We start from the raw sequence: 12,851 nt of genomic DNA, 5'->3' as shown, positions 1-12,851 counted from the left end.
AGTAGCTTGAGGTCATAGACCAAGTGTTCAGTGTCCTATTTTAATCCGAACCCCTCACTTCTGCCGGCTGCTGCTGCCGGCGCCTGTAAATCCCACCCAAGCGATAGCAAATTTAAATCCACTTAATTTAGCACCTAATCCCCCCCACCCCTCCGACGAAATTGTAGAGATTGAGATTTAAGGATTAGCAGATAAATGGACAGGAAAATGGAGCTTGCACATGTTTTTCAAGCTCAAGTCATAGCACAGCAATCAGTTATTAAAATACTGTTGCTGCTGGAATGCACTTGGATGACCATACTTTTTATCCTGCCAAGGAGCCAGAGTAATTTCTGGGAACTCTCTTTTGGGAAATTGTCTTTGCATTGACTTCCCTTTTACAACAGAACATGTTTGACACCCTGACCTGCTTTGCTGCTTACTTTAGGTGATTGCCAATGTGTGATGAAAATCCTTTCAGATGTTCTCTGACCAATGGCTGTGTATCTAGACTGTGGTTGTACAGTTTGCACTTCATCACTCATTTTGATTTTCTAGAAAAGGATTTAACCTTTATGTCAGGCTTCCGTCTGAACTTAATCCAAAGATTGAGTCATGTCACACGTTACTTGATATAAAAATGCTCAATTTATTTTCTCAAAGAGGCTATATTATACACTTTCATAGCAGTTTTTCCTTGATATCCACTTAATACATTAGTTTCTTATGCCCAAAGCGGTCTGAATCAATATTTGCATGACCAGTTTATATCATCTGTGTAATATTCTTCAAGATATAAACAGTTTCTGTTATGATAAGCTAACATTCTGTGTTCTAGTGTTCTTGTTGCTGTTGTTTATCAGACCAGCATGTGTTCATTAATGGTTCTCATTCATGCATTAAGTTTGGACAAAACAATGTAAAATGGTGTTTAACCGCTACTGAATCTACAGTGCAGAGCAGGCGCTGCCTAGTGTGGTAAGACTCTTTATAGACTCTGGGATGGTTTCTTTAGTGATTCAAAACCATCAAGTGCAGCTAGTATAGTCCAAATGATCCCTATATTAATGACTTCTAGGAACCAGTTCTTTTTAGTCTATCAAAAACTATTTAGTGCGAACAGTGCAGTCCGGTTCCCAAACAAGTGTCTGTTATGAATCGGTTCTTTTTAGGGAATCAGTGTTACCAAAACATACGTTCTGGGTAAATCTAAATCTAAACTTGCAATCATACAGTTCTTTGTGCTTTGTTTCCTACAATGTTGTCACTTTGTGGTACTATAAGCTTATACTTTTGCAAAGAGTAAATTAAGTTTAATTGCCTTAATCGAGGTTTGTGATTGTTAATTGTGAACTGTGATTTTAATCACTTGGTCTGCTGGACAGTGGAATTAATAGCTGTTAATGCAAATGACTGCTGTTGTCAAACCTCAGCTGAACTAGAGTCCACAGATCTTTTTAGTTAATAAAAAACATACAGTCTGAACAGTTTAGCCCAATTCCCAAACAAGTGACACTTATGAATCGGTTTGTTTTAGTGAATCAAAGCTATACAGTGCAATCAGTGCATTCCAATTTCTGAACATATGACTCCGAGTTGGTTCTTTTGAGTGAATTAAAACCAATTTACAGTGATGCTGCACATATTGTAAGAGTTATTTTTATTTGAGTGATTGTTTGTATGGCTTTGTGTTGCTAAAGATTTGATATAAAAATGAATGAATAGTGTTCACATTTTTGTTTTAGTATTGGTGTCTAATATAGTCAGTAGTTAAGGCCAATTATTGCATTTCCTTTAAGTTGTCTCAATAGCATCAATACAAATTTTGCAAGACTTTTTGTGTATTTATTACTGAAATAAACTTATTTGGCTAAAAGGAACTAAAATTATTAAATTATGATTTCCATTCCTAATAGGCTCATATATAAATATGGGCATTGATGTGTAAATGCACTCATGGTTCAGAATGACTTGGTTTTCAGCTTTGATTCTGTATTTGGTCTGGGTGGATTTTATGTGTTATCTATCCTTTATTATGTCTTGATTATTCTGTTCCTCTGGGCCTGTTTTCTCATCTTGCTGGTACACTTCCATTATTCCAGAGACATGCGTTTGGCATTGAGGCAGCTCTACACCTGTCCTGGCTGTTGCAGCAGCTTGTTGTGGGTCCTGGACTGCTGGGGGTCTTCATGGGTCTCTGCAGGCCCCAGACATGTCTCTTGGCTCCTGGCCCTCTCAGGATTGATTAGCCCTGAGGTAAAATAGAGCCAGATACAACCAGGTCGATGCCAACTTGGGAGCCACGCCCATGTGATACCATCAGGGGCTGCTTGCATTAACAATTGGATCTTAATATAATACGTTATTATTATATATTGGTAGTATGATCTAATTTTGAAGAACACTAAGGGCCCTATCATACACACGGCGCAAGGCGCAGCGCAAGTTTGTTTGCTAGTTTCAGTCTGGCAACATTCGCATTTTTGCGTTTGCGCCCATTTGTGCGCCCATGGGCGTGCTGGTCTAAAAAAGAGGTGTGTTCAGGCGCATCGCTGGCACATTGCTATTTTAAGGAGCTGAAAATAGACTGCGCCATAGACCAACTCTAACCTGGTCTAAAGTCAATGGCGCAATATTTTTTTTGGTTATTTAAAGAGCGCGTTGGTAGAAAAATGCGCCTCTGGGCGGGTCCACAGTGTGTGTTGGCTTATTACACACAGGGATGCGCATCACACAAACATGCCAAATATTAAAAACAAAAGGATTACAATGTAAAAGAATATTATTGTGTAGGCTACATAAATATAAAAATGTAATGATGGATAGTCATTGCGTGTATTAGAATTAGGCTACCTATTTGCAATTCAGCATATTACTGCTTATAATGATGAATGAAATTGGCTTAATTAATTGAACAATCGTGCCAATACACACACATATATATTAACTGACTCATCGCACTGAGCTTTTGTGGATTCCTGCTTGTCCCGAAAATGATCTGCTCACGCACGAGCTAATAGGTTCCTTCGCTTGAGAAGCATTCAAACTTTTCCGCCAACAAATTCTGCCATGTAAATAGCAATCCGCCCTGGCGCAATCGCATCTTTCTCTTAAAGGGAATAGGAGATGACACTCTTATTGGTGAATTGAACGTTACGCCCATTACTCATTAAGAGAACAGGGACAACCCATTTCAAAAATGCGCCCCAGCGCATGGACCATTTTTCCATTGCTAAAATAGCAAAAGTGGATTCGGACACGCCCTGAGTGCACCTGCGCTGTGCGCTTTACACTTTGCATTTAAATCATTAAAATAGGGCCCTCTCAGGTAGTTGGTCCCTTCCATCCTTGTGATTCTTTCGAGTATGTGTATACTCTGAGAAGTGGGGTTATTTCAGGACAGGACACAGGGTGTCTGAAATGTTCAGTCGAACCCACCTACTGTCACATTCATCTCGGCTGCTCTTCACACCACACCCCAGCACAGCCGAGAGCAAAAAATACTTCAGTGCCATCACAACCCATATGTAGTGTAACCCTATCATCTTGGTTTATAGAGACTTCAAACATGTTTCAAAAGAACATTATCTGGAACAACCCCGGGTTCTTGTGGGGTTTCAACATGCAGCCATTTAGTTACTAGTCAAGATATTTAACCACTGGGATGCCGATTCATACAACAAAGTATCACTTTTGGTTTTTGCTCATAGGCTCTTGAAATTAAAGTGAGACATTATTGGAATTTATGTCACTGGGCCTTTTAAAATGAAGCATATTTTGCATTCTGGGTAAATCTAAATCAAATCTTGCAGTCATACAGCTCTTTGTGCTTCTTGTCCTACAAAGTTGTAATTTTGTGGTACTATAGGCTTGTGCTTTTGCAAAGACTAAATGAAGTTTAATTGCCTTAATCGAGGTTTGTGATTGTTAATTGTGTTTTTTAATCACTTGGTCTGCTGGACAGTGGAATTAATAGCTGTTAATGCAAATTAACGCTGTTATCAAACCTCAGCTGAACTAGAGTCCACAGATTTTCATAACAGTAAATAATTTTTGTCTGTACTGTCAGTGTGTATGTTGAGTTGTCCATTATTATTCATTTTCAGCTATTTTCCATGTAGCATGTGCCATTTTATATACATATATTACATCTGTGGTCAATTTTTTGAAAATATTTTTTTACGTTTTATTATGCTCACTAAAGTGGCATTTATTTGATATATATATATATATATATATATATAATGCATCGAGTAAGGTAAATTACAGCATACTGCTTAGTCAGAGACTGCACATGTATAAGGATCTGCTTACAGACTGGACTTAAATGTGGCTACTGTTAACATCTTGTGGAATCTTATTTTTCCAGTCGAGCAGGAGAAGGAAGGGAGGTCTTCATGCCTGATTACTAATAAAAATTTGCCGGGAGTAGCAACTCGGGGGCTGATGTTGCCGAAGTGACAGAGCCAAAATAGCTAATCTTCACAGTCGCAGTTTCAAGCACTTAGTTTCTCAGTTGTCTGTGAAATAAGCTACTCCATTTCCCTGCACCCTGCTTTCTCTCTCTCTCTCTCTCTCTCTCTCTCTCTCTCTCTCTCTCTCTCTCTCTCTCTCTCTCTCTCTCTCTCACACACACACACACACACACACACACACACACACACACACACACACACACACACTTCTCTGCACTCTGCCCCCTAATACTGAATATTTTAATAACTTATTTAGGTGGGCATACCTTTAGAAAAGCAAGGCTAGAGATCATCTCTTATGTAGTCTACTTAAAAGACTAGCACCAAAATAAAATTCTCTCATTATTTATTTAAATATTACAAAACCCTTTGAGTGACTTTCATCAAGGCACATTTTTTAAGAATATCCTGTTCATTCTGTTCAGTATAATCAAATTAATATACTCTTAAAATAGTGTAACCTTCTAATAACACTGTTTTGTTTTGCCTCCCAGGATGTGGAGATCCAAACGAATGCAGCGCTGTACCTCCCTCAGATCAGTGAGCTGCTGAACCGGGTTCCCCGACAGATGCTGCTGCTTCTGAAAACCAACGACCTGCTGAGAGGCATCGAGACTATCCTGCAGACTAGAGCCAGCTCCAGCTCCTTCATCAATATGTCCCGCTGCTGTACTCGTGCCATTGCCAGGTAAGACATCAGCGACAATAAAGTGGTTGCCATTTCATTTCTCAAGATAAGATAGATAGATAGATAGATAGATAGATAGATAGATAGATAGATAGATAGATCTAAATATATCATATTTTTAGTGACAAGTACACATTTCCATTGCCAACACTTAGTGCCAGATACCTCAAAGGGATAGTTCACCCAAAAATTAAAATTCTATCATCATTTATTCACCCTCAAGTTGTTCCAAACCTGTATTTTTTGTTTCTTTGTTCTGTTGAACACAAAGGAAGATATTTGGAAGAATGACAGAATCAAACAGATCTCGGTCCCCATTGACTTCCATAGTAGGAAAAAATATATACTATGGTAGTCAATGCGGACCGACATCTGTCTGGTTACAAACATTCTTCCAAATATCTTCCTTTGTGTTCAGCAGAACAAAGAAACTCATACAGGTTTGGAACAACTTGAGGGTGAGTAAACGATGATAGAATTTTCATTTTTGGGTGAACTTTCCCTTTAAAGACATTGCTATTGCTACATTGCTATGCCATTGCTACACTTTCTATGCTATGACTGTTCCACAGACTTCTTGTTGCAAATTTTGCTCACACACACACAAACCTGGACCTGGAGATGGAAACACACACACACACACAGACACACTCAAACTCACAAACTTACTGACACACTCAAACACAGGCTCACACACTCAACATTCAAAAAGACTCACACACACAGACTCAGACACACACAGGGTCACACACACACCAAACTGGACCTGGAGGTGGACACACACAGACTCTGACACACACACACAAACCTGGAGATTGAGGTGGACAAACACCAACACACACCAACCTGAACCTGGAGATAATAATAATATAATGTCTAGTCTGGTGGCTGTGATATATATAAACCTACCAACGTCCGTTGCCATGATTTTTGGAATGACTGATCGCAAGAGGAAAAGAATGACGTTTTAGTCGCATAACATCGGTTAATGGAAACGCCGTCATATCGCAATAGTTGTTTATCGATATTTAGAAAAAAAACACAAAAGTTTTGCGTGAATCTGTAATGGAAACGCGACAGCGCTTAACATAGACTAACTTCTCAGAGTTATGTTGAGCAACATTGTTCATTACTAACCATTCAACTCTTGATCGAAGATTGATTCTGGAATCTTCGCTGGGGGAATAAGCTTTAAGCACCGGCAACAATCCGTCCTCTAACTAACGCATGCTCATGTTTTGATACAGATCGTGTTCGAAGAGGAGGGGCTAGTCGTGCGTGCCTCTGTTGTCAGTTTGTGAGAGGGAGGGAGCAAGCAGCGCGCAGCTCTACAATAAAATACAATTGTACCCATATTAAATAGTTGAAAAATCTGAATCAATCCGTGGCGGTCAGCGTTGATACTGTGGCGGGCCGCCACAAATTAATGAATGTATGGGAAACCCTGTATAGATAGATAGATAGATAGATAGATAGATAGATAGATAGATAGATAGATAGATAGATAGATTAAAGAATGTAATGATTTTGAAAACTTAGTTTTAACATCTCAAGAATTAGTTTTTTTTATTTTTAAATGAATTTTATAATTGTTATTTTAAATCATAATTATACTTATAAAATGTCATATTGCATTTTTTTCTTCAAATAAATGTTGTCTAATAATTATTTAATACTGATTTTAAATATTAATAATATAAATTAAATTTATAGAGGAGTTTATTTGCAAAAGCAGAAAAAATCATGTTTTTTATTATTATCATGTTTTTTGTGTGTTAGTTATCTGTATTTTTTGTTATTTTTTTAACCTAATCAAAATAATCTTACTGCAGTTTGATTAAGATAAATTGGAATGCACAATGACAAAAAAAAATCATTTTGCAAATGAACTATTCACAGATATATTAATCCTTTCTTTCTTTTAAGTCTCTTCTCTACAATAGTAAGGTTCTGCCATATTCAATGCCACATTTCTTGAATAGTCACAAGGTTAGAGTTTCAGCAGCCGAACGAACCGGTTCCCACACATTAGGAGTGTGTCTGCTCTTAAATGCCTCATTCTCTCTGTTCAGTGGGCTCTCATTGGCTCATCTCTGCATGATCTGCTGTGGAGCTCAAGTCCCTGATGTAATCTCAATGCTCAAAGACAGTGTCATCTCTCTCACACCAGTAACCCACAGACACTATCCCATGCGCCGCAGGAACTCTCGTTCATTTAAGCGGACTCTGTGGGACCTCACAGAGCATTTAAATGCACTCTAGACACACAGCCCCTCGGTCCAGCCTCCCCCACCCTGAAAGGAATGTCACTATATTGTACTACATTGTACTTTCCACAGCATTGAGCGGTGATCATATTGATTTATTCTCACCATTCTAATGAAGAACACGATGATTGGAGGAGAAAATCGTTCAGATTTGAAGGAGGGCTCCTGACGTTTGTCAGCGCAAAGACACTCACGTCTGCTCGTAAAGGATTTCAGCGCGATACAGAAAGAAAGAAGCACCCAGACATGAAACTCAATGTCATCTGCCTCAGCGCCTCTTTATTAAAACCAAATGGCAGCAAAGTGCAGAATGCAGAATCTAAAATCCATTACCAATTGCTGTGCTCACAGAAACAGCAAAAAGAGAAAGACAGACCTAGAGAAGTAACTGGACCATCACACACTGATTTAGTTTGATGTGAGCTGAAATGTTTGCAGTATCATCTATTACGACGAGTTAGGATTTTAAAGCTGTAGGAATAGTTCATCCAAAAATGAAAATTCTGCCATAATTTACTCAACCTTAGACCTGTAAGGCTTTTGTTTTTGTTTTTTTGTGGATCACAAAAGTAGACAATTGCTTTCCAAGACTTGTCATACAACAATATCACTGAAAAGCTTGAAATAAAGATTAAAAAAAAAAAAAAAAAAAAAAAAAAAATATATATATATATATATATATATATATATATATATATATATATTTTTTTTTTTTTTTTTTTATGTTTTTTTTTCTTCATAAAAAAGTAAAAATAAAACAAGCTTGCATCTAACCTGTGTCTGCATCCAGAATTCAAAAATTGCTTGCTAAAAATCTATCAGATAGCTTGGAAAACAGTGCTTTTATGGTGTTTTTATCATTTTTTGGAGCTCTGCTGACTATGAACTCTCTATAAAATGACTTAAACTTGTCTCGCAGATAAAACTAACAGCGTTATTGTTTGGAACGATATGAAGATGAGTAAGTAATGACAGAATTAAAATTTTTAAATGAACTATTCCTTTAAAGAACAGAAACACGAGTCTTGTTCTTTCTTTGTAGTCTACACAACCCACTCACTTTTCTTTGAAACAGACACTGTGAAATAACGTCATGAATAAATGAGGATATTTTTTCTTAAGTCTCCCCATGAAAGCAAAGTGACATTAGCAGTCATTCTGTAGCCTCACACTGTTAAGTATTATATTCAGCCTAACTGTACAAGTGACTAATGCAATCCATGTGATCACGGTTCTGGAGGTGTCCCTACGCTTTTCAAAATACTTAAAGGTGTCTGGAGAAAATTAGAAAGAAAAAAAGCATCTTTTCTTGTCCTTTTGCATGTCTGATTAACCTTTTTTTAATCAGTGCATGCATTTGGTGATGGGTAATATGCAGTAAGCCACTCTGTCCAACAACTTTAATACAGAATTCACAATTACAATTCACAAAAGTCCTAAATTTAGCATTTCGAGTGACATTTTGTAATATCTTACTTTTAATAATTCCAACTATTAGCCTGTATATTGATTAACATATCTGTATTGCATGTTTATTAAAATATAAATGACAGTTTAATGACAATTCTAACTACTATATGTGCATTAACAATCTTTTAAACATATAATTTAATGATTTTTGGCATTCTTATTTAAAGTTATTTTAAGCTCAGAATTTGCTTGCTTCCAATTTTTTTTTTTTTTTTTTTTAAGTAAACAGTGACCCACTTGAAAGGATTTTTTTTTTGTAAAAATCTATTTGCGATGTACTTTGGCATTGTGATCGCTTCCCTAGAAATAAATACTTTCCAAGAAAGAGTATTTGAACAGAAGGAAAATCTCTGATTTGCGGTTCTATAATTGCTGTAATTCTGACATAATATCAATGCAACTTCGAGTGAGCTTTAGCCATAACCAAGCAAATAGTTTAAGACAACTCAAGACTTATTTCTAGGTTTAGATGATTGATGTTAAGTTTTTACAACCCCTCCATCAGACTCTGTTTTTATTCTTTCTACCAACCACTGAGCCGCCCACATAGGATTGCTGGATATCGTACCCAGTGAAGAAGCATTTATGCAGCTCTCGAAAATCCAGCCGATGAAGGGAGGATGTTATGATATATCAGTTTTAAATGTGCATTAATGCCTCTGCATCCTGTGAAAGTAGTCGTTTTCAGGTTTCGGGCACATCCATGGTAATGAGAAATGAGGAGGACTGGAGGTGCATGCTGGGTTCACTCTTTCTGTCATTCTCTGTCTGCTGGCAGGGACAGACAAACTGAAAGGCCTCTCGCTGAGCAGGGTTAATAATTCATCTCCCGCTCAGCTGTGACAACATCCACTATATCTCATTTTGATATATTAAATATGATAATTCACAAGATTCACCAAGTAATACTATAAATATATACTTGCAGGATCTAAAATTAACTATAGAGCCACATGTGAAATTTGGCTATGGAATTACTTACATTGCACTACTATTCAAACGTTTGGGGTCAGTAAGATCTTTTTTAGAAAAAGATTAATACAAGGAAGGATGGATCAAGTTGATAAAAAGTAAAAGTAGGGACATTATAATGTTGTAAAAGATTTACATTTCAAATAAATGCTGTTTATACTTTACACTCATAATAGAATCCTGAAAAAAAAAGAATGTCTGTTTACGAAAAAAAAAATCATAATAATAAAATACATGAATAAATAGAAATATATACATGCATACTCGGCTTTGCCATCAGAAGAATAAGTGACATTTTAAAAAATGTAAAATAGAAAGCAGGGTTACATTGTAATTATATTTCACATTATTACATTTTTTATTATTGGAAGTTTGTTTCCACCATGGAGTAAAATAAATTGTGACTTTTTATCACACATTTCTGACATTTCTCATAATTGTGAGTTGATATTTTATAATGCTGACTTTTTCTTTTAATTCTGAGTTTACAGTTCAGTTACTGCCATTAAATAAAAAAGGGTAATTGTGATTAGGGCTGGGTGATATATCTAACGATATGATCATGCAAGTCTAGTCAGTAAATCTGGTTCCATGATTACCGCTAAATCACCAGCACCTGCTTTCAAATGGAGTAGCACTTAATAGACAGAGCCGTAGATGACTGACAAGCTACGCGATATCGCGTTCATTATCAAAGGTGATTCCTTTGCAATAATAAACGCAATACTGCGTAGCTTGTCAGTGATCTTCGGCTCTGTCTATTAAATGCCACTCCATTTGAAAGCAGGTGCTGGTGATTTAGCGGTAATCATGGAACCAGATTTACTGACTAAATGTGCATGATCATATCGTTCGATATATCGCCCAGCCCTAATTGTGATTCTGACTCTATCTCAGAATTATGAGTATATCTCACATTTCTGAGTTTATATTTTAGAATTGCAAAGGGGAAATTCAGGGGGGGTTGCAGAAATGTGAGATAAAAGACTGCATTTACTATTTTTTTTAATCCCAAGGTGGGAACAGGCTATAGTTTTAGTGTATTTATACTCAAATAATGCAGCCTTTTGCAGCAAAAAGCTTAAAAAAAATCTTACTGACTTGAAACTTTTGATTAGTTGTGCAATTCATTACATTTTGTAAAAACCTGCAACTTAAGAGTGTGTGTGTGTGTGTGTGTGTGTGTATTATATGAATATTTATTAAATAATACTAAATCTATGACTAGTAAGAAATATTTTGTGTAACATTTTCTCAGCTCAATTCTTCTAGATTTGGCAGGTCTGGCAAAAACCTTTAGACCCTGTGTGCCGAGCATGCAACAAGTTACTGTTGACATTTTTGCAAGATTTCTGGCCAAATAGGACGGGTGTCGATTCATGACTGACTCCTGGGTTCCCATCAGTCCCTGCTTTCTGTTTTCAGCCTGTATTCTGTTCATGCTGTCGCTGTGCTCCTGTCACATAGTGGAAATGATATCAGCGTGACATCTCCAACCTGACACTGCACCTATTGTATGAAAAGTCAAACTTGTCCACCTCAAAAAGATTTGTACAGTTTGAATACTCAGAAATTAGACCGCATTTCACCATTGCCCTTTTCTTATTTCTCACTCACCTCGTCTTTTTTTTCCCCAAAGGAACGTGTAAGGAAATTAATGCGATTTTCACTTACTGTTTGTCAGTTCAAAGCTGTTCGCCGTGACATTGTGAGATGCATTCAGGAGAGTGGAGGAGTCATTGTTTTCCCCCCAAGGACATCCCACTTACTACGGCCTTGACACTGCTCTCTCTCTCTCTCACACACACACATACACACACACACACACACACACACACACACTGTTAATATTACATGACCTAGTGTGGTCTTTCTAAAGTCCTCAATTATACCACGAAGCCTGAGCCAACACAATCTGAATCATTTACTTTAACCAGTGTAATCTCACCTATCGTCTACTGGATCTTAGTCTTTCTTATCTTTCTCTGTGTTTCTGTGCCTTTCTTTTAGACACAAGAGGAGTAAAACCAAATCTCGGACCAGGCGACTGCAGATCTCTCTGTCTGAGGGTTGGTCTCTGTGTCAGATAGATCTGTATGAACTTGTGCAGTGGCTCCGCAGCTCCGCGCTGGCCAGATGGGTCTGTTACCTCCTCAACTGCCTACCCAACACAACCTGAGAGCCGTAACCAAGCCATTACGCCCTCTGTACTGAACTCAACACACTGCCAAGTGCATTGTGGGTTGATCATGGACTGTTTTTAATAGGAGCTGAAAGTAAAAGTCTTCTTTTTTTTACTTAACAGGCAGCCACACTTAACAGCCATTGTCATGAAAGTTGACTGATCATGTGATTAATTAGTCATGTGATCAGTATGTGTGAGCAAATGCTTCATGCACGTTTAGTTTCTTTTAAAGTAACCAAATTATATTTTTCACAGTACTGTAAGTAGGTTTGTGTCATGCAGCATCTCAGACTTTTGCATGTGCACAGCTGCCATGTGCACATCACGTCTATGCGGAATTTTATGGAAAGTCTTCATTTTACATTCCTTTCGATTTTCGAACATATCAAACATTTTAATACAGCAGTTACAGAATAACATAAAGAATATAAGTTATTTATTTTGGGACTTTTTTTTTTTTTGAGTGAAACTGTGGTTTATATGTCATGCCAGATCAATAAATGGGAGTGTTTTTATTTTTTGTGTTTGTTTGTGGGTTTCCATTTTTATCTTGTGTTTTATTGTGTCAAATTTGAGTCACACTGAATTAATTAATCAGTGAATGAAAACATATTTTTATGTGGAACACAACAGAGAAAAGTTTGAATAACGTTAACGCTTCTCAGTTCTGTACAGATAAATTGTTTATTTTAGTATCATTTATACACTTATGGTTTTAATATTTTGAAATATTAGATTTTATTTATATATTTTCTGTTTTATTTTTCCATTAGTTATTTTGTTGTGGTGTTGTCTTTTTTTTGTAATGTCTTTAT

At 36.9% G+C, this 12,851-nt stretch overlaps 1 protein-coding gene across 1 annotated transcript in view; it reads left to right on the top strand.

Annotated features, from left to right (window-relative positions):
- Window positions 1-12,556, top strand: part of LOC132112572 (aarF domain-containing protein kinase 1-like) — a 119,403-nt gene extending 106,847 nt beyond the window's left edge. Inside the window, exons 10-11 of the mRNA XM_059520111.1 lie at window positions 4,949-5,142; window positions 11,862-12,556. Of these exons, the coding sequence (XP_059376094.1) occupies window positions 4,949-5,142; window positions 11,862-12,030 (363 nt within the window). The 3' untranslated portion in view covers window positions 12,031-12,556. The remainder of the gene's footprint in view (window positions 1-4,948; window positions 5,143-11,861) is intronic.
- The last annotated feature ends 295 nt before the right edge of the window (window positions 12,557-12,851 follow it).

Source organism: Carassius carassius, chromosome 32, assembly GCF_963082965.1.
Source record: "Carassius carassius chromosome 32, fCarCar2.1, whole genome shotgun sequence".
NCBI classification, from domain to species: domain Eukaryota; kingdom Metazoa; phylum Chordata; class Actinopteri; order Cypriniformes; family Cyprinidae; genus Carassius; species Carassius carassius.
This window is presented reverse-complemented; position numbering and strand designations above follow the sequence as displayed.